Genomic DNA, 24,927 nt, shown 5'->3' with positions numbered 1-24,927 from the left:
TCAAAATCTCACGTTTCCATATGTAACTATACTCACATAACAGACCCCCGCCGACCCATTTTAAAATCAACCACTCTCCTATGGGCAGGTCATTTCACAATTGTTCACTATGGCATTTCCTGTGTCTTCTCCTGAAGCAATTGGCTCTGGCCACTGCCAGAGACAAGATCTTGACTAGATGGACCTTGGGTCTGATCCAGCCTAGCATTTCCTATGCTCTTCAGCCCAAGAAGGGAACACATGGATGGGGGCCCTCCCAGTACTGGGGATATGCTGCTGGTCCCCAGAGCTGTCAATCCTCTCGCCGTGTTCACATGAAACATTGTTTAAATAAAATCCTTGCATGTGACTTGTAGGAGGACGGATGGCTCGTAGGGTATGGGTAGGCCCGAGTGCAGGCTCAGGATAAACAGCTGGCAGTAAGCCAGGGCCTAAATTCTGACTCACCTATGCTGCCTGCTGCCCTGCCAGCCTTAAGGGGAAAAGCGTGTTTGTTATTCTAAAGGTTACACCAATGACCACATGCTCAGCTCCCTAACGCAGGGGCCGAGTTCGCTCCCTTCCCTAGGGTCACCTGGCTGTTTACTGAAGCGTCTGGACACGGCCTGTGCTTGCAGAGGCAGATGGACTGGCAGTGAGGTCTGTTCCCACACGTGCCTCCCAGTGATTTGCCACTGTGTCATCACAGATGTCAAGAGATTGGAATGAACCACAGGGATGCATGTTGGGCTCTCTGGTTTGGTGACCACAACTGAGCATGATGAAAAGAAAGAGCATCAGCCACTCATTGGACTTTATAGACCGTAGCTCTTCTGCAAACTTCTACAGAACCTTCCTTCTTTCCTGCAGGATGACAGGCCCCCTTCACAGAGCCCCATCCCAAACGCTGTAGTCTCAGGATTTCTGCTGCTACATTTGCACTTGTACAGCGTGACAGGGGTGTGAATTCTGATGGAATAAGTGGGTCCAGAGAGTCAATGGTGTTAACATGACCCTGACACCGTACGGCATTAAACAGTTAAACATGGTTTGGGGGTTTGAGTACAGAGACCTTGGCCTGCTTAACCCCATGGCAACAACCACAACTAAAAATATCTGTAAACTTTCATTAAAGAGACAGAACAAGAAGGAAAAAAAAACATTTAAAGCATTTGAAATGTGAAGTATTAAGTAAAGCTGTCAATATGCTTTAAATCCTTTCCTTTTAGCTGGTGAAGAGTTTTCATAGGGACACCCCTGTCTGATGGTCTATTAGAGGGTATTAAAGACGGTAACTGTCTTTTTTGGGGAAAAGACAAATAGTTGAGATGGGCTGGAGCACTGGTTGTTAAAGTCCAGTCAACTCCTTGCTTTGACACAAAACACGACAAACGCATAAAAGGGAACAAAAAGAACAGCAGAGATAGAACAAGCAGCTTCCGTCTCTGATGCGGATTTCCACTTGTGAGTAGGCTGCTAGTCTTCTTAGCCTCACTCAAAAACGGGCCAATTTGTTCAGATTGTTTGAGGCATTTCTTTTAGCTGTTGTTTCTGATTGTGGGCTCATGGCAGTTTTGCAAAGAGCAGAGCCGTCTTGGCCAGCTAAGCCCAACACTTGCTAGATAGAGGCAAAGAGAGACAGGAAAGAGAAGAAATAAAAGTGGAGAAGGAAAAGGACATGAGGGAGGGGTGGCAGCAAGAACTCAAGTCTCATGCCAGGTGCTGTTCAGGATTTAGCTAAAGCCAGTGGAGTGGGAATGTCATCTGGGACCCCATCTCTGGCCTGGTCTGATCAGGACAGTGAAGGCCCAACAGTGTCATGGTAGATCCTAGGGGAAGAGCTCATTCCTTTCAATCTACACCTGATGTTTTGACATGACCCTCTGAAACTAAGGGTCCCAAAAAGAGAGTGACAGGCAGCATCATCCATCCCCTCATTATTTTGTTCACCAGCTAAGCCAAATTCCCAACATCAATATGTTGGTTCATTAATTTCCGAGCCCATTGTCCTTGGTTTACCAGTCATGTCTTAACACAGTCCTGGGGTGGTCTCAGCAGACCTCGGTGTTTGGACTAATTTTCGTAAAATTGCAAGCAATTCTATGTAACTGGCTGAGTTGGACTTTTATTACCTTGGACAAGTTAGGATACAGGCCTCCACACAAGAGAGGTGTCCCCCGAATACCTCCCCAGCTAGCTTATTGGAACAGGGAGCATGCCAGTAAGAAGCACACTTGAATTTCAGTGAGAATGAAATGGGGTCACTATACCTGGAAGTCAGTGATCATAGCAAGACACCTTCCTTTAAATACAGAGAAGCCTTGAAACTAGACAAATAAATGACATTGCTGGTTACTGTAACAGTGACCTAGCCAAGCTGGCCAGGGTGGGTCCACTTGCAAAACCAAGTGGTTTGCAATTGAAATGCAGTTTTCTGGCCAGCAGAGGGCAGGATTTTCCAAGACTAGGCCAGTTTTGTTTTTCACAGCTAGCCTGTTACAAAGTACTTCCAGGAAAAAAGGGGAAGACGGTGTTCAGTGGCAGGTCACAAACATCTTTTCGGCAATTTCTCCGGAGAGCTTAATGCAGGTAAAGCAGGATTGTCCGCATCACTTGCAACAAACATTTCCCTGTAAATCAAGGTAATTCTAACTCCGCTGACCTGTACCATCCAGAAGGCAAAACTCTCCAGGCCATTGTTAGGAGTCTTTGCATCCCAGGCCGTGCACAGCTGCATATTAGGCAGCCACCCAAGTCACCACCCTACAGTCCTGCGGTCCAGGCTTTACATAGAAACAGAACAGGAACTTCTCTTCATTACTCAGAATCTGCAAACCACCAGGGCCAGCCTGTATGCAGCAGAGCTACCCCCTGAACCATCTCCAGTGGCTTCTCTCTGCCAGCAGGAATAAAGCACCTTTCCTCTCTGGCTAAGCTCCTTATTTAAACCACCTGTGTGTAGGAAGGTGGGAGACAACGGCTATAAATCACCAAGGAAACAGCAGTCCCCTTAGGTGCATGTGTTCCTCTCCCAGCGAGTTTAAAGCAGCAGTTTTCAGAGATGTGCTTGGAAGGAGGTTATTTCCTTGAGTTTAACGCAGGTGGGAAACAGAAATGACTCCAATATCTGATAGAGGGCTCAGGCTTCCCCCATCTGCTTTTCGCAGCACTTATTTTAAACTACATTTATTACAAGTGTCTCAACCAAACTCTGGGAGCCTCCAGATTATTACAATAAAATAAAAAATACACACACAACTCTAATGTCACAATACATCCTTTAAAGCTCCCACACTGCCATAATCATCCTGCCCCACACTTGCATTGGCCGGCAGGACTCCTGGTTATCTTTCCAGCTCTGTCCCATGCTTGCTGCGACACTGGGCAATTCACTACAACTCTCAGGGGTCCAGTTTCCCCATCTGTGGAAGAGGTGCTCTAAGGCTTAATTGTCTGGAGAGCACCTTGAGATCCTTAGCAGAGACTAAAAAAAGTTCAAAAGGTGTTGCAGTCGTTATGCGGCCCTAGGCCTAGAAATAGAGACCAGTAAATTCCTTGCCAGTCCTGCCCTTGGCGTTTGTTAATATCTCCTGTATCCCCCTTCAATTCCACTTTGGGAGTTAAGGTGTAAGAGGACTCAGAGAAACTGGCAACAATGACATGGCTGCACTGGGTAATCGCTCAGCCACCACCACCCACGGAGTTTGCCGCTATGCTGACACCACTCGTTGTTAGACCAACCAATATCATCTCATTGTTTCCTTGTACGCCGCATCTGTCTATATTGACCTGTTGTCTCTTGTCTTATACTTACACGTTAAGCGCTTTGGGAGGTGGGGGGACTGGCTTTGCTCTGTTTGTACAGCACCTAACAGAATGGGATCCTGGTCCAGGCAGCAGCTTTATGTCAGAGTGAACCTAACTGATAACAACTGAAAGCAAAGAGGGAAACACCTGAAAGAGAAATAAGAGCACGTTTCAGCCCCTAGGCAAGCACTACTGCTTTGCACTTGTACAGCATGGTTCATCACAAGATTTTGCATCACCTCTCAATGCTGCCAGGTGTTACCCCCAGCTCCCATGAAGTGTCAGTGAGGGGTGAGAATACTTGGCCCCTTGCAGGATTGTGCCCTTAAAAGGTCAATGATCTCTCAACAGGGGTAGCCATGTTAGTCCGTATCAGCAAAAACAATGAGGAGTCCTTGTGGCACCTTAGAGACTAACACATTTATTTGGGCACAAGCTTTCATGGGCTAGAACCCACTTCATCAGATGCATAGAGTGAAAAAAAGTAGGCAGGTATAAATATACAACACATGAAAAGATGGGAGTTGCCTTACCAAGTGGAGAGTCAGTACTACCGTGGCCAATTCAATTAGGGTGAATGTGGTCCAATCCCAACAGTTGACAAGAAGGTGTGAGTATCAATATTTCTGTGATGCAGTTAAGGGATAAGACAGATCTCCTTTGCCCACCACTGAAATGTGGCCACTTCTGCCGTGGAACATGACAACTGCTTAAAAATGCTGAGCTCATGTTACACAGTCATTTGGGCATGAAATACATGGGCTAAGCAAACTCTGAGAAGCAAAAGTTATTACATGCTTGAAAAACACGTAACTTCTAAACAGAAAAACGAGGCATGTATAGAAACGTGCTGTGACTCAGATTAGGACAGATAATGCTTGGCCCTCCTATAGCACTTTCCATCAGAGGGTCTCCAAATGATTCATGAATTAAGCCTAACACCCTCCCTCTAGAGTAGACATTTTAGATGGGGGCAATGAGACACAGACACGTGAAATGACTTGCAGAAGGTCAGAATGAAATAGTGACAACTGGAAACAGAACTCAGGAGAGCTGACTCCCAGGCCTGTACTCCAAAACATTAGGCCATCCTTTCTTTGCCGTACAGTGTGGGTAAAATGAACACACACACTATACTGACTATGGTGCAAACAGAGACACAGTTTGTGAGTGCAGGGTCTCTCTCTCACCCAAAGCTGCAACTCTTGACTGCCAGAGGGAGTGGTTTTTTCCAGCCAGCTCTGATGTGGCATACCATGTGTCACGCCCTGTAAGACCATCTGTCTTTAGCATTGCTTTTGGTATGCGACTCGGTCAGTGTCTGAGCATCCTACACTCCAATCTGGCAGATGCAGATTATTTCCAGTGGAATTTTGAAACTTATCCAGGACTGAAATAGACCAGGAGCACCACATTATCAGCAATCCATGCCTCAGGGGCAATTATTTATAGGCTTGTGTGGAGTGTCACAACACCACTTTCATAGCTACACTGCAACATACACACATCCTTCTTCACACGTTATATCCTGGATCCCCTCCTCCTATTGGCTATGTGAATATGGATGTTCAAGGGGTAAGTGGCTCCTCATGGAGGGCTCCTTGGAAAGCACCCCTAATTCTGTGCCAATGAATAAGCTTGTGCTGGGGAGGGAGGGGGAAGAAACATGTTCTGGCTCTGAGATGTGTGTGTGTTTTACCAGGAGAAAACAAAAGGCCAACTGAAAAATGAGACCCAGACAGAGGAAAAACACAGAAAATACAAGGCCACACCAGCAGTTGAAGTGGATTCGATTGTCACTTTAATCCGCAGACTGCTGCATGCACTGTAAACACGATCGTTAGGCTGGATTCTTTATCTGTATTTATTTTGCTTTAATATAAAAGTTACAGGTTTGAAATGTTTGCAGAAAGATGTCACTATCAGGATTGGCTTAGTGGTAAATAGATAATACAATGTAACATTCCGGGGTGGCAGGAGAGACTTGGGGTCAGCACGGCTGGCAGGTGGCTCAGCAGAGTTCAGGTAACACAGGGCTTCCTTCCACTTCTACTTCCCTCCACAACTCCAGACAGAGCTGCTGTCATCACAGCGGTAACGTACAAACTGGTGTCATCTCTTACTTGGCCTCCGTCTGAATATTCAGTCAATGCTTTAAAATCCCCCACTCCTCCCAGAGGGGAAATGGTTTATGGACTCTATCTGCAAGAGGCATGACTGACTATTACATTTGCAGTCCTGCAGATAGCTGAAGCGTCTGGCTTCTGATCACAGGGAAGCATTAGAGCAGAGGAGTGAACCCTTCACACCCACGGAGCTGCTAGGCCTGCCACTGACAGGGAACCAATACATGGTATAATGCTACTGAAGCTCATTTGTACTTGTGATGAGAACGTTCTGGCGCCCCTCCCCAACAGCACTGCTCATTCTGCTGCTCCAGTGCCTGTCCATAAAGTGAGTCACCCCAGTTCTGCCAAAGCAGCCCCACTACTCATCAAAACTACATGCACAAACCTATAATTGAGAGGAAAGCCAGCACTCTGCGTATTACCTAGGGATGTCCCCAAAGAACCATCAGAATGGCCCTACTGGGTTAGACCAATGGCCCCTCTAGATCAGTATCCTGTATTCCGACAGTGGCCAGTGCCAGGTGTTTCAGAGGGAATGAACAGAACAGTGCAATTATCAAGGGATCCATCCCATTGCCAGGTCCCAGTTTTTTCTTCTCCAGAGTTGTCTTCGCTCGGGGCACTGTGTTGATGGGATTTGGGCCACAGCAGCAGCTGTCAATCAACTGCCTTCTTCCAGGTGGTTATTTGCACAGCCAGCACTCAGCAATAATCTCACAGCAGCCATGTGGCAAGCAGCACACACACCAGTGGCTTGCTTTTCACTAGCAGCTGGCTGTGTGTGGATGGGCAGCCTTATCTCCGTCTGTGCTCCTTTCAGAGGGGTCTTGTCTGCAGTTTAGTTGCGAGGCAGGGACTCAAAACGGTTATACGGAAAGGCCAGAAAAGATGTGAGCATCTGTGGGGCATCTTTTAGGACAAGGTGCATTACCACTCAGGTGCATCTGCCTGCTGAGGTCTCTCACTCCCCCTGCCCCTTTCCAACAGGTGGCCAGTGCCAGTCTCAGACTTTAACGCACAAGGGGCACAACACACACACACACGAGGAACCAAGCTGGAACACACTGAAATGAAAGGACAATTTTAGCAACACGACCACACACAATACTGCTATAAATCACCTGGGCTGCAACACACACCTTAAATAATAAAGTGACACGTTCGGAACCAAACAGCAGAGGATCCTGCACAAGAGGTGGATTGCATTTGCTGCTTCACGGATCGCAAAGACTTTACCGTGCAAGGTTGCCAGCTCGATAACACACACACATTAGCTACATAGACAACAAATCTGGCTTTATGAACTTGTCAATTTTCTCTCTTTTTCAGATTCAGGGTCTTTAGTATTGAGAGGCTTCTACTCTTGGACTGTTCAGACAACCCTTTCTAGGGACTGCATGGATCCAGCCAGGAACAGTCTGTTTGCCTCCGGGTCCCCCCTATATTCCCTTTATATGAAATACAGCTGTCCTGACAGAATAATCATTTCATGCATTTTCCCTAGCTGGCCATTCGTGTTCGGAATGGTTTTGTCTGTAACATGGCAAAGACAAGCAGAGGTATGTCAGGAGCAAGCAAGAATGCTGCATATGCACAGAACATTAATCCTGCGTCTGGGAGATTGTGGGCTTGTCTACCTGAGAAAGTTACACCACTTTAAAAATGGATTTAGTTAAACTGGAGCAATAGTTTGTGTAGAGACCCTTATTTCAGGTCAGCTTAAGTCAGGAAAGAATTTACTTAAGCTAAATTGACATGAGCCACTCAAACTGAAATAGAAGTGTCTACCCAAACTGGTTTAAAACAAACCTTCAGTTAAACAGGTGCAAGGCTTGTGTGGAGACAAGCCCATTATCTTCTGCTTAGAGCTTCCTTTAAAAAAAAGATGTATAGCTTTAAATAATACTATAAACCAAACAATATGGGTTGTCACTCCAGCTGGTGTCACACAGATTGTCAGTCAAAGCTGCTTTTAACAACAGGGAGGAGGAAAGACTCTGCAATGAGTGTGAAGGAGGAAGGTTTTGTAACTCTGATTCACTCAGAACAAGGTAGGCTTACCAAACACTGAACGGCTCTTAATAAGGAAGGTAAGGGTGCTGCTGGGAGAAGCTCCTATGTACACTCCCTAAGACTTACACCTCTAAAAGCTGCAAGCGTTTTGTTAGAGTTCGCAATAAAACAGTGATTCACTGTCAAGCAAACTACACAAAGTAGTTCCAAAATAGGCCTTGCAAGGCTGATTAAAATCTACAACACATTCCTGAAAACATGACCAGCACTGTAAACAGTTGATGAAGGACAGAGAGGTCGCGGGTGTGAATCGGCCAGTCCTAGCTGCGCTGGTGGAAAGGACTGCTCATCTGAGGACACGACCATGGGGGAAAAGGAGTAGAGAAACTGAATAAGGCACATGGACCAGATCAGGGTTAACATGGTACGTGACGTGCTAATTCCCCATGATGTGCTGGGCTGCCTGTGTCCCCTGAATCTTGACTTGCCTATACTGGGGACAGAGCTTTGCCAGCTCCAAAGCTGCCTTCTGGCTCTTTCAACGCTAAGATCACAAAATGCAGCACCAAAGGTTATGCAGAGGGGGTTCCATAACCAGTTCAGGCAACAACCCCAAGTGAGGTGGGTGAGGAGGAGAGGATGACCAGTCTTAGCACTGAACACATGCCCTTTTCTTCGCACCTTAGCATTTAAAATCCTGGAAATATTCCTCCTGGCTCCAAATGTCCCCTCTGTACTCCTCTCCAGACACGGCTGCCCCAAGTCTCCTTTAGTCCAGCACTCGGAAAGACATTTTCACTAGTTGTGGATTTATACACGTCCTTTTGCACTTGTTTTCCTTTAAAGCCACTGGCATTTTGACATGCACCAGTCCCCGCCCTCTGTGGAATCTAAATACTAGTATTTACAAACAGTCTCATATACTACAGTATTTACTGTGCAGTAGCTAGTACCATCACTAAGGGATACGGGCTCACAGGACACTTCAGCCACAGTACCTTGGCCAGTCAACCTTCCCAGAGCTGGGAGACTGACCATCTTTTTAAATAATGAGATTTGGTGGGGGAAGGGGGATGTGATGACTGGAGACCACAGTCCTTGCCTATGTTTTCAGTGCCTCTTCCATATCTGTGGATTAAGGTCAGAGAGATCTGGGGCAATTAGATTCAATAACCCTGTAAACACACACAAACGCTTCCAAAATAAAGCTTCTCAGGCAGAGAGAGTGCCTGCCACTCCATCTTCCCTGGGGAAAAAGTGATTCATGACCACATTGCATGGGAGGCAAGAAGGTAAGAGGGAACAATCCAGGGCTTCCATGGTTTTTGTCTGCTGCAGAGGTGCCCTGCGATCCACAGACATGCAGCTCAAGGCTGCTAAGCTATTGCTGCTGCCCCCTGTGGCTTGAAGACAAAAGCAAGAGTATTTCAGAATACATGTAAAACATCAATTGGCAAACCAGTTACATGCCTACAGGGGATCCTCCTTCCACTGCACTCTCTTCCCAGGTTTAAAGCTGGTTCATGGCATGGAGAGACAGGAGATGGAGGAAGAAGAGTGGAATGAGCATTGGCTGATCTCTTTCCTTGGCTGTTGCTGTCTTATGACAAACACACATTCACAGTTCTTCTGTTGAGAGAATCCAATATTCACAGACCCAGGAAGCAAGTGACTGCTGCCAATTGGGCAGGAAGAGTGCGTCATCCAGTAACAGGTACAAGTGTTTACTCCAGTCTCATAGCTGCCCTCAGTGCATCCGCAGAGCGATTTGCCTCGCTCACACCCCACTCCTCCTAGGTTTTCTCTTCCCTGTCTGTTTTTCGCCTCGTTATGTTTCGAGGTTTGATTTTGAGAGACAGTTCCCACAAGGCCTCCTCAGCCAAATGGTCGCTGAAGTCATTGAAGAATGAGACTATATCATCATTTCTTTTGATGTCGTAATGTCTATAAAACCAGAGAGAACACTACAATTAACACTGCAGCTAGTTTACCCTGAGAACCACCCCTTAATTAGGGCAATCCCAGACTATATGGTCTGAAATACATTCAACATTCCAATTCTTGAAATTTATACAACTGAACCATCTACTTGAAGATACCAGTATATTGGTGGAAAAAAGAGGCAAATGTGGTACTGATCTTTACAAATGGAAAGAACAATAATCCTGGCAATTACCATCCACCCAATAAAGAATAAATCACAGCAGACAAAAGAAGAGATGGAAGGCTCCCTGCATGGGACATTTAAAACAAGGCTAGATAATGTACTAGGCAAACGTACTGTAGGGATCATAGCTGAATTCAAAAGAATGAGACTAAAAGCAACCCAACAGTTCTTCTGTCATCTCTAGGATTCTCAAAGTCTGTCCTATAAACCCCTGCCTTTATAATACCTACATTCTCCTAGCCAGGTTTCCTCTTTGCTGCAGCAGCACTGCACCGTTTGCATTCCCCATGCCGAGTCCCAACGCGGTGTTAGAACACCTCAAAGGCAGCTCGGAGTCCCTGCTCACTGCCGTAGGCCAGGCAGATGACTATACTTACATTTGTTGGAAGCACCTCATGCTGTCCAGGATGTTAAACTGTTGCCAGCGTTTGGAAAAGTTCACTTTGCTATCAATGTAATCTGGGTTTCCCAGGTGAACAAACGTCAAGTCCTGCAGAATCAGCCCTCTGGAAGAGAGAAGGGTGGAGCATGCAGGGAGGAGGGAAGACAAGCACAGAGCTCCAGGTTAGTCACAAGCACTTCAGAGCCAGCTGAAAGGCAAATAAAAATCAACCCAAATGCTCAGTGCTGCTGCCACGGTTAGCTCCTGCGTTTGAAATCAGAGGAAGTCAGTCCTTTCAAAGGTGCATTGGCTCAAAGCTCCTGGCATCATGGGTGCAGAGGTGGGATCCTACAGATGAAGCGTTAATGCTTAAACCAGTGATACTGGGGACCAGTTTCTGCACCCGAGAAAAATTAATTACTTCAATGCATCTGAAAGCTGGGAGCAGACTAAATAAAGTTGGCACAAGAAGTGCTGACTGGCATCATCCCTGGAAGAGGAGACAAAGAGTAGCGGTTTCAGACTCCCTCAAGTTTTCTGCAAAGTACGAGAGCTTTCCATTTTGCTGGGTTCCCTGTGGGCTAGAGCCACCCAGGGGAATCACGTTTTCCATCCACCTTTTGGGGCTGTCTCATTCTCCAATGATTCTGAACAGATTGGCTACTTTGTGCCTCCGCACTCTCTTCGCCAACAAGCTTTCCACCACTGGGGACCTAGGGCAGGCTGAGCTTATGCTGGTAAAGCCTATATAAACCCTTGGTAAATCTGGCATCCAGACTGCAGGATCCCTGCAGTGAAAGGTGAGAACTTTAATCCCACCTTTGAAAAAAGACAAAAGGGATGCTTGTTTGCAAAGAGGATTTCTAATTTACCAACACTTCCAGTATGCAGTGACAGGCCTGGCACATGGGCAGCTCTGAATCAGCTTAGCCTCATGAGATGGGAAATGCACGAACTTCTAACATCTCATGGAGAAACTCCTCTTTTTCTACACACAACCTTGAAAGGAAGTCTAGTCTAGTGGTCTGTTCTGAGAGTTCAAACTCCTTGATTTCCACTCGCCTTCACTGATTTGCATTTGTGCCTCAATTTCCTCATTTGCCGAAGGCACAGGGAGCCGAGAGATTTTGTTAATTAACGTTTGTAAAGTACTTTGGGATCTTCAGATAAAAGTGGCTCAGGAAATCCAAAGCCATGTTACATTGGGAGTGCACAGGCACAGGGCCGGCGGGAAAACAGTATTAGGACCAGGCATCATTGCCATTTCCAACCAAGTGATGAACTGCTCCAGTACTGGTACTGCAGTCCCAACAGAAATCCAGAGCCTGAAATGCCCAGGTACAAAGTGGCGCACATTTGAGAAAGCCGTGGGACTGCAAAGCAGGGAACGTCACAGGGAACTGGTACATAATCACTCTGGCTTGAACCTAAGTTATTGGATGCCTAGGAATGGGAAGCATTTTCCTCCTCAAGTTTTAGAACATGGAAGGCTTGCAACAAGAGTTGTATCCTGCACCCTTCATGTCGGGTTGTCCCACATTCTGAAGTGAAAAGTGAATGCACAGCTGAGTGTAGGCTGCCGGGGATCTGAGTGAAGAGACACCCCAAGCGAGAGGAGACAAACCAGTGACCCCCAGGAGGACAGATACTCACAAGTAAGGTATGCAGGGAGGCTCCACCTCTGCCAGAGCTGCTCGGTAGGCACGGAAGGACGAGGAGCTGTCGATGAGTGTGCAGTACTCTGCCAGGCCCTAGTGGGACATAACACACATACGTCGAATTCCTAGTGCAAACAAGGGTGCATGGACTTAAAGAAATCACATTCCCAAAGACCATAACAGAGCAGAGCAAGGGCTCAATCTCTTGCTTTCCTCACCTCCGATGTCTGTTTCTGCCACTCCAGCCTTCGGATGGGTGCTGAATCCAGTGCAGAAAGAATGGCCAGATAGGAGTTAAAATTATTCAGCTTTCGTAAGTGCTGTAAAGAGGGAGAAAACCAGTGACTCTAGAGACGTGGAAGACACTCTGGAAACTGACAGTGCTACCCCTAATGGAATGTCCCACATTCCAGCACGCAGGCTCACTGAACATCATGTGTGAGAATTGTAAGCAATGAGCTGTTACCTTCATAATCTTTATAAATTTAAGGAGCAGCCTCTCTCTGTCTTGTGGTTTCTCTTGTAGCATAATTATCGAACGGACCCTGTGAGAATGGACAAAAAAAACAGGAAGAATGACTTAGCCCTCAAGTTGGATTCTGATCTGGCACCTGCTGCTTCACTTGAGTGGCTACTATCCATCAGGGACCTATCAATGAGGCTGAAAAGTTCACGCTTTCCTGTCCTGTTTCTTCTCTACAGAGCACAAGCAAATATTTAAATTCACAAAAATGCCAGAGTTTGAAGTTACCCAAATTAGAAGGAAGCTCTCATGCAGAGAGAGAGAAGTTATTTCCCATAGTGAATGTTATTGGGCTAGCATCTTATCATAGAAATCATAGAATGTCAGGGTTGGAAGGGACCTTAGGAGGTCATCTAGTCCAACTCGCTGCTCAAAGGAGGACCAATCCCCAGATAGATTTTTGCCCAGATCCCTAAATGGCCCCCTCAAGGATTGAACTCTCAACCCTGGGAATAGCAGGCCAATGCTTAAACCACTGAGCTATTTCCCCTCCTGTTGCTGTTGAAATGGACCGGTGTGGAAGAATTCTATCATTCATGCATGCAAAGTGGATCTGCTTAACATCTTAATGGATCTAACTGCACTTAAAGGAGGCACCATTCTCTTTTGATTTGTTACACAGGACATGTGAACAACTAAGGGATCAATTTACCCAAGAGGCCAGTTTTCAGCTGCAGTTTTCATCCTTTACCAGACTGTTTATTTGAAAGGGCCTCCTCATTTCTGTACTGACTTTGATTTGAGGCAGGGAAATGCACATGTGCACAGATGTATCAAGGTGTGTGTCTGAAGGGTCTTGGTGTTATTTGCGATAAAGCCTGGAGATGCAGCTGCCTCCAGAAGACCATAAGGTTTCATTTTTCTGTCACACAGGATTCTTTTCAGAATGTCCTGGGTCTAGTCCCAGGAGGAATTGAAACTGCCCAGCAATATACCACAAGACAAAACCATGGAAACAAGCAGCCCCAGCCTGGTAGCACAGCTCAAGAGAGCTTTCCTGGGCTCCAGGGACATGAGAGCAATGGCATAACCAGGTGGAGGGAAGAAGGGAAGTGGGAAAAAAAAGGCACAGCCCGCTGCGGTGCTTTTACTGACTGGGCAGTGCTCCAGGTCTTAGGCAGCACCTTGGCGGCGGGACCTTCACTTGCTCCGCAGGTCTTCAGCAGCATTTTGGCGATGAAGCTTCAGTGCCACCGAAGACACCCAAAGCAAGTCAAGGTCCCACTGCCAAAATGCCGCCCCATCAATAAAAGTGCCACAGCAGGTGGTGCCTTTTTTTTTCCTGCTCCCAGGTGAGTAAAATTAAAAAGGTGCCACTTGTGTTCAGTGGGGGAGTGGCCACTGCATTAGAGGTTAAGTTCTGTACAGTGGCTGTTGCTCTAATCTCCTTACCAGTAGGACATGTTATTAAAGTGCTCAGTGAACTGTGTCAGGTTGGGACTCTTCTCCTCATTTTGCTCTTTTGCCCAAAGCAAAACTTCTGGGATCTGGCGGGAAAGAGAAGAATAAATCATGAGTTAAAATAAAACATCTGTCTTTGGACTCCCTGTCATCCCCATGATTTACAGCCCTCCCCTGACAAAAACCTGGCTTTCTTCTACAACGACAACAGGTGTATGCCTAAGAGCTGTTAGAGAACAGCATCAGAGCATTTGTTAAAACCTCTCCCACCCGCTGCCCCAGCCCCTAATCTTGTGTCTGTACCTCTATCTTGTAGAAGAGCTCGGCATCTAAGAGGGTCAGCTGCTCAGCTATTTCATGACTATGGAAATCATGCAAGGTCCCGGGCCTGTGAGAGACAAGGAAGGAAAGGAAAAAGCTAATGAAACCATGACTGACTTTCTTTCCTTTAGAATATTGACTCTGGAAAGAGGAATGAGGGATTAAAATAGGTACTCTAATTTTATCTCATGAACAGCAATGGAAGAGAGAACTAGAGGCCCAATTCTTCACCTCTCTACATCAGCTGTGCTGCACCATAACTCCACTAAGGCCACTGGAGTCACACTACCATCAAACGGGTGTAATAGAGAGGAGAATCAGCACCAGAATTTTTTAAAATTAGACTTTGCCGGCAGAGGAAAAGAAAACACTCTATGCCCAAATCACTTGTGGCATTAGCACCATTTCAATATCAGGCTCCCATGTCAACTGCTTGACCTTTTCCTCTCTATTTTTCTTTATCATGCATATGTAACGATCTTGATAAAAATATCAACTGGGGGAGCTCTGCACACCAACTCTCTAAGTCTAAACAACATGCCACTTTCTCCTCTCCAGATCTAGAGGTGACGAGTGCTGCTCATCATTTATACAAGACGACAGGGGATCAAAGTCAGAATGACAGATCTCTGCTCTGAGAAGCTTACCAGAGCATCATCAGGCTCAGGATGGGTGCTTGGAGTGCCCTATGCCTGAGACAGACAAATTCTATGTTTTGCCTCAAAGCCTTTGCTACAAGGATTTTTAAAATCTGTTTCTCATGCTTCATTCCACGAGTTTGCCAGTGACTTTTCCTTGTGTCTCGTCCTTTGCATAACTAAGGGATGGATGTCGTTGGCTGAAGTCTCAGTGTATGTCAGCATTCACAGGGCTCCTGGAGATGAGGAGCTCTGCAGAGGTTACTGCTTTGCCCATGGGGCATAAACACTGTGTATATGCCTCACCAGCATTCAAGGGTAACTCGTGGAGCTGTATGAAACACGTGCCTTAGAAAGCAAGACTTGACAGAGATGGGTAGGGACAGATAAATAAAGAAAGGTCAGGAAAAGCATTTCACTGCAAAACCAGAGCACAAAGCAAACTCTCTGACACTGCCCTGCTCAGCGTGCATTAACAGGCAGATGCACGTCCCACAAACAGGACCAAAGTTTGATTAGGTGCAGGCTGCCTCACCTGGCTGCCACCCCTCGGGCTGCTAGAGGTTTGATTGAGTTGGCGTATCTCAGCATTTTCTTCTGATCCACTTTATCCAGAATATTTTTGCGTAGCACTCTAGCGAGGCTGAGCTCTCCATTGCAGACTAGCCGGAACACCAAGTCCATCAACAGCTTTAGAATCTCTTCCGTCAACTCCACTAAGCTGAGACATAGACGGAAAACCCAGAGCACATGTCAGAGACGAGACATTAAAGATGACATTCCCTATTTACCTAGAGCCTGTATTAAGGACTTCTCCTCTTTTATCATGAGAAATTAGGACAAAATTCAGAAATCAAAATTAGGGTGAGCTTCCCCCATGGAACTGAGCACTGAAAAACTTTATTTTGCAGCTCTGACTTCCAGGCACCTGAGTAAGGTTATCTTCACCCCTGTGTCCACAAAAGGACATCATCCCTCAATTAGAATGTACTAGTCTCTCAACACAGCATCCTAAACTTCCCCAATCTGGCAGTTCTGGGTAGCTATTCCTGATGTGCTATCTCAACAGCTCTTGACACAATGGGCTAGCCTTCTCATCTACACACTCACTCTGTTGCAGCTGCTGCTATGACAACCAGCTTTTCTGAGGAGACTGAAGCACCTACAGCTGGCTACTGGGGACTGCTCAATAGCATCTCATGCTGCACTCCTCCCTGGAGTACACTGTGGGTCACCTCAGTAATCTTTCCCGCCTCCCTCATCTCCCTAATGGACCAAAGTCCCAAGTCACTCTCAAACCAGGGACTCTTGCCTGGAAGCACAACAAGGCCCCAGCTCAGACACTAAGACAGCCGAGATAACTGCAGTGACTTGTCATTAGGGATGTCCCTAGAAATCAATGCATTTAGTGTTCTGCCTCAGACTCGGATCTAGGACAGTCAGCTTAGCACACAATCCAATTCCTTTCCCCACAAGCGTAACTGAATCCAGGCCATTCCAGTTACCCTCTGACCAATTTTTCCTTTCTTTCAAAGATTCCCCTTCAGATAGTTTATTTTTGAAGTCATAAGGAAGACCCAGAGAAGGCACCCTGAAAACTTGCATTTCCCAGCCAAGACCCCAAGTATCCAGCCCTGCAGCAGTCTCTCTGATCTGGGGAAGGAAGTTTCAGGTCTCCCCCACACATATGATTTACATTTTTATTACCTCCCACCCAGGCCCCCAAACAAAGCAGGAGGCAAGCTCACCACAGCTCATCCACCACTCTCACCAGCACGAAGAATGTGTTCTTGCTGACTCGCTTCTTAAACGTGTCTGGGAAGTGACAGAACTTCTCATATGTTGGCCACAAGTTAAAGAATTAACTCAGTTCAGCCAGGCCAATGTTTGCTTGTCTGAGGAGTGCCCCAATAGGTTTCCCACCAGGATCACTTTTTCATAGAATCACAGAATATCAGGGTTGGAAGGGACCTCAGGAGATCATCTAGTCCAACCCCCTGCTCAAAGCAGGACCAATCCCCAGATTTTTACCCCAGTTCCCCAAATGGCCCCCTCAAGGATTGAACTCACAACCCTGGGTTTAGCAGGCCAATGCTCAAACCACTGAGCTATCTGCCTCTCCCCCAGTTTTTGCCATGACTGAGACCAGCACTCAATTTCTAGGAGGGACATGAAATACTAAAGGTGGTCGACTGAGCAGTATAGGCTGCATGTAGCAGGGAGGGGTTCAGACCACTCGGTGGGTGCATTAACAAAGGGGAGAGGTGGTGCACCCTGAAACCATCATCTCTAAGGTGACAACTGAGTCAACTGCCAGTCCAACAAGTTATTGTCACTCCCCTTGGTCTCACTGTGGCATCTGGTCTCTCTTGTAACAGCACAGAGCTGAAGGCTCAACCCAGTCTCTCATTCTATCAGCAGGTAGATGTCAGAGGTGTTTCCGGTCACTTGCAGACAACACTGGTTGTTGAGGAGAGTTGATTGACCTAAAGAGTCCTGCCCAGTTCAAAGCCAGCAGGGTGATGGCTGCAGTGGTTACTGGGGGGGGGGGGGGGGGGAATGTATGGAGGACCAACATGGATTGAAAAGACTACTTCAACCAGACAGTTGGGCTGGGAAGGGAGGGGTGAGAGGAGAAGACAACCACCAACTAAGATGAACTTAAAACAACAACAATAAAAAGGTCTGGAGCGTAGATCTCCAGATTATGGCTCTGAATTTCCAGCACCTCCTAAAAGCGAGCATTTCACTGCTGATCTCTACACGAGAGGTTCTGTGTCCAGTGTCCATTAGCCAAAGCAGTAGCATCGGGACCATCATCTCCGCTGAAGATGGCAGTGATGAGCTGCAACACTGGACAGCACGACACCAGGCCCTGATGTGCAGCCGCAAGACTAAAACCCGTGAGACATTTACATTGTGTGTTTTTAAAGTGCAGATCCTCAGTCCCTGTAGCAACAGAGGGAATTATGGGACGGAATCCAAGGGAAGGGAATTCTAGATGTAACATTCAAGGAACAACCTCTGTACATCATCACCGATGCTTCTGTCAGCAGGTAAAGGGCTAGACCCATGAGACCGGTACCAACAGCACAGCTCAGAACCATAGTGTGAAGACGACCTTCTCTGATGCGCTGCATTCTTGTGTGGCAGAAGGGAGGTCTAAATCCTGACAGAGTTTAACTCTCACCAGTAACTGCAGGATCATCAATCCACACATCACCTCTCTGGGTACAGCTGAGGAGCAGCTGTGAAGGGTGATTCCCAGCTCAGGTCAACATAAACATGCTACCTCTGCTCAAGCTAGCACGCTAAATACAGCTGTATGGCTGCAGCAGTAACTAAGTACGCAGGGAGTCAGGCGAGATTGCAGTCAGGTGGCTAGCCCAAACCCCTGCCTCTGTGACCACAGCCACACTGCTACATTTAACACACTAGCTTGTGTATGTTTACCCATGCTGGGAACTGCACCTCTCAGCGTTGTCCAGACATACGTTAAGAGGTTGGTAAATTTATCCCCATTGTACAAATGGTGAAGCTGTGGCACAGACAGGTGATGGACTTGCGCAAAGCCAAGCAGTGATTCAGAGCTGGGATTAGAACCCGGGCATTCCTGGCCCTCTCTCTTGCGCTCAAGACCAATAAATCATGTTTGCCTTGATTTGTCCCATGGAGTATGCTATTTGATTTGCACTGACGTGAAGAGATTGTGCTGTAAACTATGAATTCCTGCCTCGAAGCTAATAGGGCGTGTGCCACCCATGTGGGCTTGACTATATTGTGGACTGCTTTGCCAGCATGCTTTAGATTAGGCCATTTCCCATCCTGTCTATGAAGTGTTGAGTACAGTGCTCTGAGCCTTGGCGGGGTCAAGAGTGTCACGCTTTTGGAAGGATATCTGTACTGCAGCTTCTTGATGAGCTCTTCAGGGGTAATGAATGTTCTGTACGTTGTCAAAAAGGCTTCACAGTACAGCACCAGATCTAAAGAGGAAGGCAATAAAACCTCTGTCAATTGTGTCTTCAGAAGGAAGCATGCTCTATACTGAATACTACCTTTATTGTGTCTTTACAAAAGGAAAAAAAAAGGTAATATGGAGGCAAACTTCTGCAAGAAAAAATTAATATCCAGCTTTGCAGAAACACTGCAGTATTATTTCTTGCCAGCAGGTGGACCTAATGCACAGGAGCAATAGCAAAGTTCCCTCTACCCCAGGGGTGGGCAAACTTTTTGCCCGAGGGCCACATCTGGTTGGGAGAATTGCATGCAGGGTCATGAATGTAGGACTGGGGCAGCGGGTTGGGGTGCAGGAGGGAGTGTGGGAGGGGGTGCGGTGTTCAGGAAGGTGCTCAGGGCAAGGGGTTGGTGCATAGGAGGGGTGCGAGGCGTACAAGGGGGCTCAGGGCAGGGGGTTGGGGTGTAGGGTGCAGGAAGTGTTTGGGGTCTGGGCTCTGGCCCAGCGCCGCTTATCTTGAGTGGCTCCAGGGTGGCAGCAGCGCACAGAGGGGCTAAGGGAAGCTCTGTCCGTGTCCTGGCCCCACGCTGCTCTGGGAAGTGGCCAGCACCACGTCCCTGCAGCCACTGGGGGAGGGCTGTGGGTAGCTTCCCCGAAGCTCCCACTGGCCACAGTTCCCTGTTCCTGGACAATGGGAGTTGCGGGGCATGGTGTCTGCCAGCAAGGACAAGGGAGCCCTCTGTCCCCCTCTTCCCCAGGGGCTGCAGGGATGTGGTGCCAGCCGCTTCCAGGAGTGGTGCAGAGACAGAGCAGGCAGAGAGCCTGCCTTAGCCCCACAGCACCATGGGGGTGGCAATCCCGCAGGCCAGATCCAAAGCCCTGACAGGCTGGATCTGGCCTGCAGGCCATAGTTTGTCCACTCCCGCTCTACCCTGTTGGTCTGACTCTTGTCTGTAACACACTGAGATTTGCTTAGAGCAATCACCTAGAGGATCAGCAAAAATCATCTATCTCGGAGAAGAGGGTCTTTAATAGTAGGTCAAACAAAAGTACAATAAGACCCCTGGCAATGGGTCCTTAGGGCCACTTTCACAGCATTACTGCTGATTTTGCAGAGTGTGCAAAAAGTAAGACTATTTCCAACAAGGGAAAAAGTTAATACCACTGCAAATATTGGCCATTAAGGGGTGCATGAGAGCATATAATATGCCGCTATGCCAGGGGTAGGCAACCTATGGCATGGGTGCCGAAGGCAGCACGCGAGCTGATTTTCAGTGGCACTAACACTGCATGGGTCCTGGCCACTGGTCTGAGGGGCTCTGCATTTTAATTTAATCTTGAACATTTTAAAAACCTTATTTAATTTACATACAACAATAGTTTAGTTATATATTATAGACTTAGAGAAAGAGACCTTCTAAAAACGTTAAAATGCATTACTGGCACACAAAACCTTAAATCAGAGTGAATAAATGAGGACTCAGCACACCAATTCTGAAAGGTTGCTGACCCCTGTGCTATGCCAAGCCATCTCCACAACAGGATACCACTGGCTTTGTCTACAGTCATGGGAGCAGGAGATGGAATTTGAACATGAGAGTGAGAGATGCATCTATAAAGTTAAGCATGGAATGATGGCATCACTTCATCTGGGAGAAAGTGGTAACAGTGGAGGCTAGTCCTTCTATGAACACAGGTGAAATGAGTTTGGCAGTCTCAGCCCAAACCCTCGCATTCTGGCCTGACTGATCACTTCTGTTCCAGAGAAGCTGCGACAGGAAAAAGAGGTTGCACGTTAGGACTGAAATACATTGGCAGATCTTGGGGAGAAGGACTGGTCATTACAAGAGGTTCATTAGGGGGTTTAGGCCAGGGTGGAGGTGTATTAGCAGAGATGCGTGAGAAAACTTCCACAGCACCTGCACATGCCAAGTTTCCCTCAAACCAGGCACATCACCCCCAAAGTTCCTGAACACTAATGTCAATCCATTGCTTTGTACAAGGGTTGGGGGGAGTGGAAGCATGACAATCACTCCGATCGGTCTGCAGCATTTCATTTGGCAGTAACCTGACACAGAAAGCTCCTTACTGCTGCTCCTACATCAGCAGAGAGCTGCTATCTTTTAGTTAAAGATGATCTGATATAATCTCTAAAGCAGGGTGGATGGGTGGTCATGTCAGAGGTGAGCTGTGTGCCTTGTTCAGCTGTAATCCTGCATTTGCAGCGGGCGTGCACAGCCATGGACACTTAGCTGGTCCAGGTTTTATTCCTAAAGACCACAAGTCTTCTTTTATCCCTTCTTCCACTTAGCTCTGCTACTCAAACCTAAATGGACAAGGAGCAGCAACAGGGAGTGGAGTTAGATTTATTCGGGTTTCCCATCCATTCAAAAGGCATTGTGAGGTAATATGGCTGGTGTGCTCTGGCACCCAGACCTGCTAGGAAATTCATCTTTAAAGGAAAGCCTCTTAACCATACCTCTTTCTGCAGTTCAGCTGATAGATTTACAAGCCCTGAATTCTTCTTATCGTAAATTTAATTCATTAACCCTCTCAGTCTCCTAAACACTGGGTTAGCATAGCATAAATTCCTCTGTTTTAACTTGCATCAACAACTTGGCACAGCATGCAGGGGTGAGTTTGCCAACTATTGTAAGAAACATACTACACATCTCTCTCCCCCTCCCACTTCTCCCTATTGATGCAGGGATAACTGTTAACAGGAGAGGCTACTGCATGTCTAAAACACACAGTGATCTGCGTCCCTGAGAAGTGTACCAGGCTCTTCATGGCCTTTCCTCGATGCATACAGTAATCATCATTTTCACACAAGTTGTTCACCTACATCCCTCTAGAAATTAGCTCTCCAAAAACAGAAACTCGGTGGAAGAGGCTACTTCTAAGAGGCTGCTGCACCAAGAAAGAGCAATGCTAAACTGCAGCTGATAAACAACCCATTCCACCTTCACCGTTTTCTCCTACGCTTCAGGAAAGGTCAGGAATATTTCTGTAGCGGTAAGTATGTCCTGGCTGGCTGCAGGGGGCTGGCTAGCAGTCTCAAATGCCTAATGCTACAGAACGAAACAGGGTGAATTTGAAAATGAAATATATTCCTCTTTAAAATGATCAAATATGAGGGCTGAGTGGCTCAGTGGGTGAGCGTATCTGGCTGGCAATCCAGGAGAACTTCCTCGGTTTACACCAGCGTAAATGTCTCACGTTCACTCTTTGGAAATGCTGCAAAGCCCATCTTTATTCACAGGGCTTGGGGAGGGAGGGTTGATGTTTGGGGAGCTGGATTTGGGGGTTTAACTGGATAGTTCAATTAATATTATCGTTATAATTAGAGTAGCGAATAGAATGGTTAAAATTTGAGCGCTCACTGCTTAAAAATATGCTAAGTGTTAACATTATGAGATTCTGTGCTGAAAAATCCAAATAAATGAAAGAACCTCTCCATCCACCTCTCACTTTTATACATGATGACAAATCACCACTCGAGTTGGCATAATTGGTTACCCATGCATAAGAGGATCAGGGCTGGACCAGGAAGGATGCTCCAGTTGAATTTGAGATGCACTGATAGAACACTACTGGGACAGCTCACCCAATGTGTTTGGCTCAATCCAGTGATATTACTCACTTCAATGCTAAGTTCACTCAAGCCATTCCCACCCCAACATTAAACTGAAGTCAATAGGTTACAGAGCACAAGTGTCACTTTGAAAATTGAATCAATGGCACAAGGTGCCATTCACAATTACTCTTCCCTAGCCCAAGGACATTTGTTTGCAGGTAGAGTGATGCCAAGGCAATGGTGGCATTCGTTTGCATTGGTATGCCTCGCTCTGCAGAGCTAGACTCTGGACACGGAAGAGTTAAAAAAATCATTGCTGCTGAATTGAACGGTACAAGAGCTTATCCAGCTTAGCTCTGTTTCACCAAAGATCAACACAATCCCCTCTGCAACATTAATGCAGTCCTCCCCATTTTGTCCACGTCTGCATACGGTAACACAGTTGACAGGCAACACTACAGAGGTTCGTAGCATAACCAGAAAAAAGCCACACCAAGCTGCAGACCCCCAGCTTGCTCCATTCCATTCACTGTACCTTTCCTGTCAGTCTCAGTCGCATGGACTAGCAAGATATCCCCGGATCCGCCACGAACATCTGGCCCATCATCGCCCTGCAATGAGAAGAGAAACATGTTATGCACAGGAGACCAAGCCCCCTTTCAGCATGGCCTAATTCCTTAGTGCCTAAAATGCAGCACTAGCTCGTACATTTCTTGCAACTCACACAGCAAAGCATGAGCTGGGACAAGGTGTCGAGTGCCAGGCCAATCCTGTGATTTAGTGGAAGTGTTCCGCCTGCCATACCGAGAGACTCAGTTTTGACTTGCAGTCTGGGTCACTCACTCCTTCGGCCAGGCTGGGAAGTGCAGCGAAAGCTAAACGCTTTGCCTGTGAGCATACGGAAGAGAAATATTTTGTGCTGCTCACTGCTGATCATTCCAACGGCTATTAAGGAGAAGCAATAGCATGTGATCATACATCAGAGCCAGTTTGTATGCTTTATGATGAAAAGGCGTAGAGTGAAAGCTGCACATTCAATCTTAACTTTGACATGTCCTCTCTTGTGAATATTTAATACAGCATCCGTTTGCACAGTTAATAATTGGGTGTGTTTAATTTCCCAGGTGCGTGTGGTGAGGAATGGGATGATAAAGGAGAGAGAAAAAGAGAGGGAAAACACATCTCCAAACTTAAAAGAAGGTGCTTCAGTCTCTAGAATGTCAAAGCTCTAGAATGTCTAGTTTGAAAAACTGCAAATAGAGCATGCGAATCCTATAATCTGGAACTACTTGGTTAGATGTCACCTGATTGCTGCTATCCTCAACTAAGTCCATGTGCTGGGAACAGAACTCAGATGTCCCAGCTTCCAGTCCCGCGCCTCACCAACATACCAAACAGCCTCTCCCTCTGTTGTACGTCCAGGAGTAGCACACTACTAACATTATATAAAACTTAATCATTCTTAAGGGCTTTACATGGAATATTTCTGCAGGGAGGAGACTGGAATACTACCTGGCTCCCCTGCGCTATATCTTTGCTACTCCAGTATAAAAAGTACTGGAAATACTCCTGATTTACAGACATGGAGCAACCGTGCCTAAGATGTGATTTTTCAGGTGAACTTCTGGCAAGGCTTATGAAATACCACTTAAAGAATGAATAATAGCTTCCGGCTCTCCTGCAGATCTTGGCGGTCCAAAGAACACTCCTGTAAGTGCCAGTAAATGATATATTGTTTCTGTTTTCCCTTGACAGTCTGAAAGCTTCAAAGGCCTTGTATGTTCCCTCGAGCCCTACATCAGAAACAGCTTTGTTTGGAATATCAGCAACCAAGTGTAGATGTCTGTCAATGCACCCAGAACCAAGTTGTTTCTCAAGTGCAGGAACAGCTATTTTGCTGAGTAGTTGGTTTGCACTTCTGAAGCCATTTAGCAATTCAGAAACTAAATACACTTAGTGCAACTTCCTGCTGGAGACTCATCCATATGCTAAACCTCCATTCACACAGAGGCCATGTCTACACTACCCACTGGATCAGTGGGTAGTAATCGATCCCCGAATCAATGCCCGTACTCCACCTTGGCAGGAGTAAGCAGAGTCAATGGGGGAGCTGCGGCAGTCGACTTGCCGCTGTGAGGACCGCCAGGTAAGTCGCACTAAGATACTTCGACTTGCTGAAGTTGCGTATCTTAGATCGATCCTTCCTCCAGTGTAGACCAGCCCTTAGAAATACAGCAACTAATCAACCTGACTACACACCCATGTTCAATCACTAAATTTATCATAGGCTGCGTCTACATTGACCTGCACTGCAGGCTATCCAGTTAGGAACTGCAGAGAGCACAAAAATGGTGCATTCTAACTGCCTCAGGTGGAT

The 24,927-nt window shown here is 46.8% G+C and overlaps 1 protein-coding gene across 9 annotated transcripts in view; it reads right to left on the bottom strand.

The window, feature by feature from the left end:
* Positions 1-5,564: 5,564 nt before the first annotated feature.
* RAPGEF1 (Rap guanine nucleotide exchange factor 1) overlaps positions 5,565-24,927 on the bottom strand; it is a 132,111-nt gene continuing 112,748 nt past the window's right edge. For all 9 annotated transcript variants that reach the window (XM_050926608.1, XM_050926613.1, XM_050926614.1 and 6 more), the window contains 11 exons: positions 23,086-23,161; positions 18,917-19,001; positions 16,767-16,859; positions 15,554-15,739; positions 14,363-14,447; positions 14,051-14,145; positions 12,602-12,680; positions 12,354-12,455; positions 12,131-12,228; positions 10,473-10,601; positions 5,565-9,872 (listed from right to left, as the gene is read on the bottom strand). In XM_050926608.1, the coding sequence (XP_050782565.1) occupies positions 9,722-9,872; positions 10,473-10,601; positions 12,131-12,228; positions 12,354-12,455; positions 12,602-12,680; positions 14,051-14,145; positions 14,363-14,447; positions 15,554-15,739; positions 16,767-16,859; positions 18,917-19,001; positions 23,086-23,161 (1,179 nt within the window). In that variant the 3' untranslated portion in view covers positions 5,565-9,721. The remainder of the gene's footprint in view (positions 9,873-10,472; positions 10,602-12,130; positions 12,229-12,353; positions 12,456-12,601; positions 12,681-14,050; positions 14,146-14,362; positions 14,448-15,553; positions 15,740-16,766; positions 16,860-18,916; positions 19,002-23,085; positions 23,162-24,927) is intronic.

This window comes from Gopherus flavomarginatus, chromosome 17 (assembly GCF_025201925.1).
Source record: "Gopherus flavomarginatus isolate rGopFla2 chromosome 17, rGopFla2.mat.asm, whole genome shotgun sequence".
Taxonomy (NCBI): domain Eukaryota; kingdom Metazoa; phylum Chordata; order Testudines; family Testudinidae; genus Gopherus; species Gopherus flavomarginatus.
The sequence above is the reverse complement of the archived record's forward strand: the minus strand, read 5'-3'. Positions and strand labels throughout refer to the sequence as shown.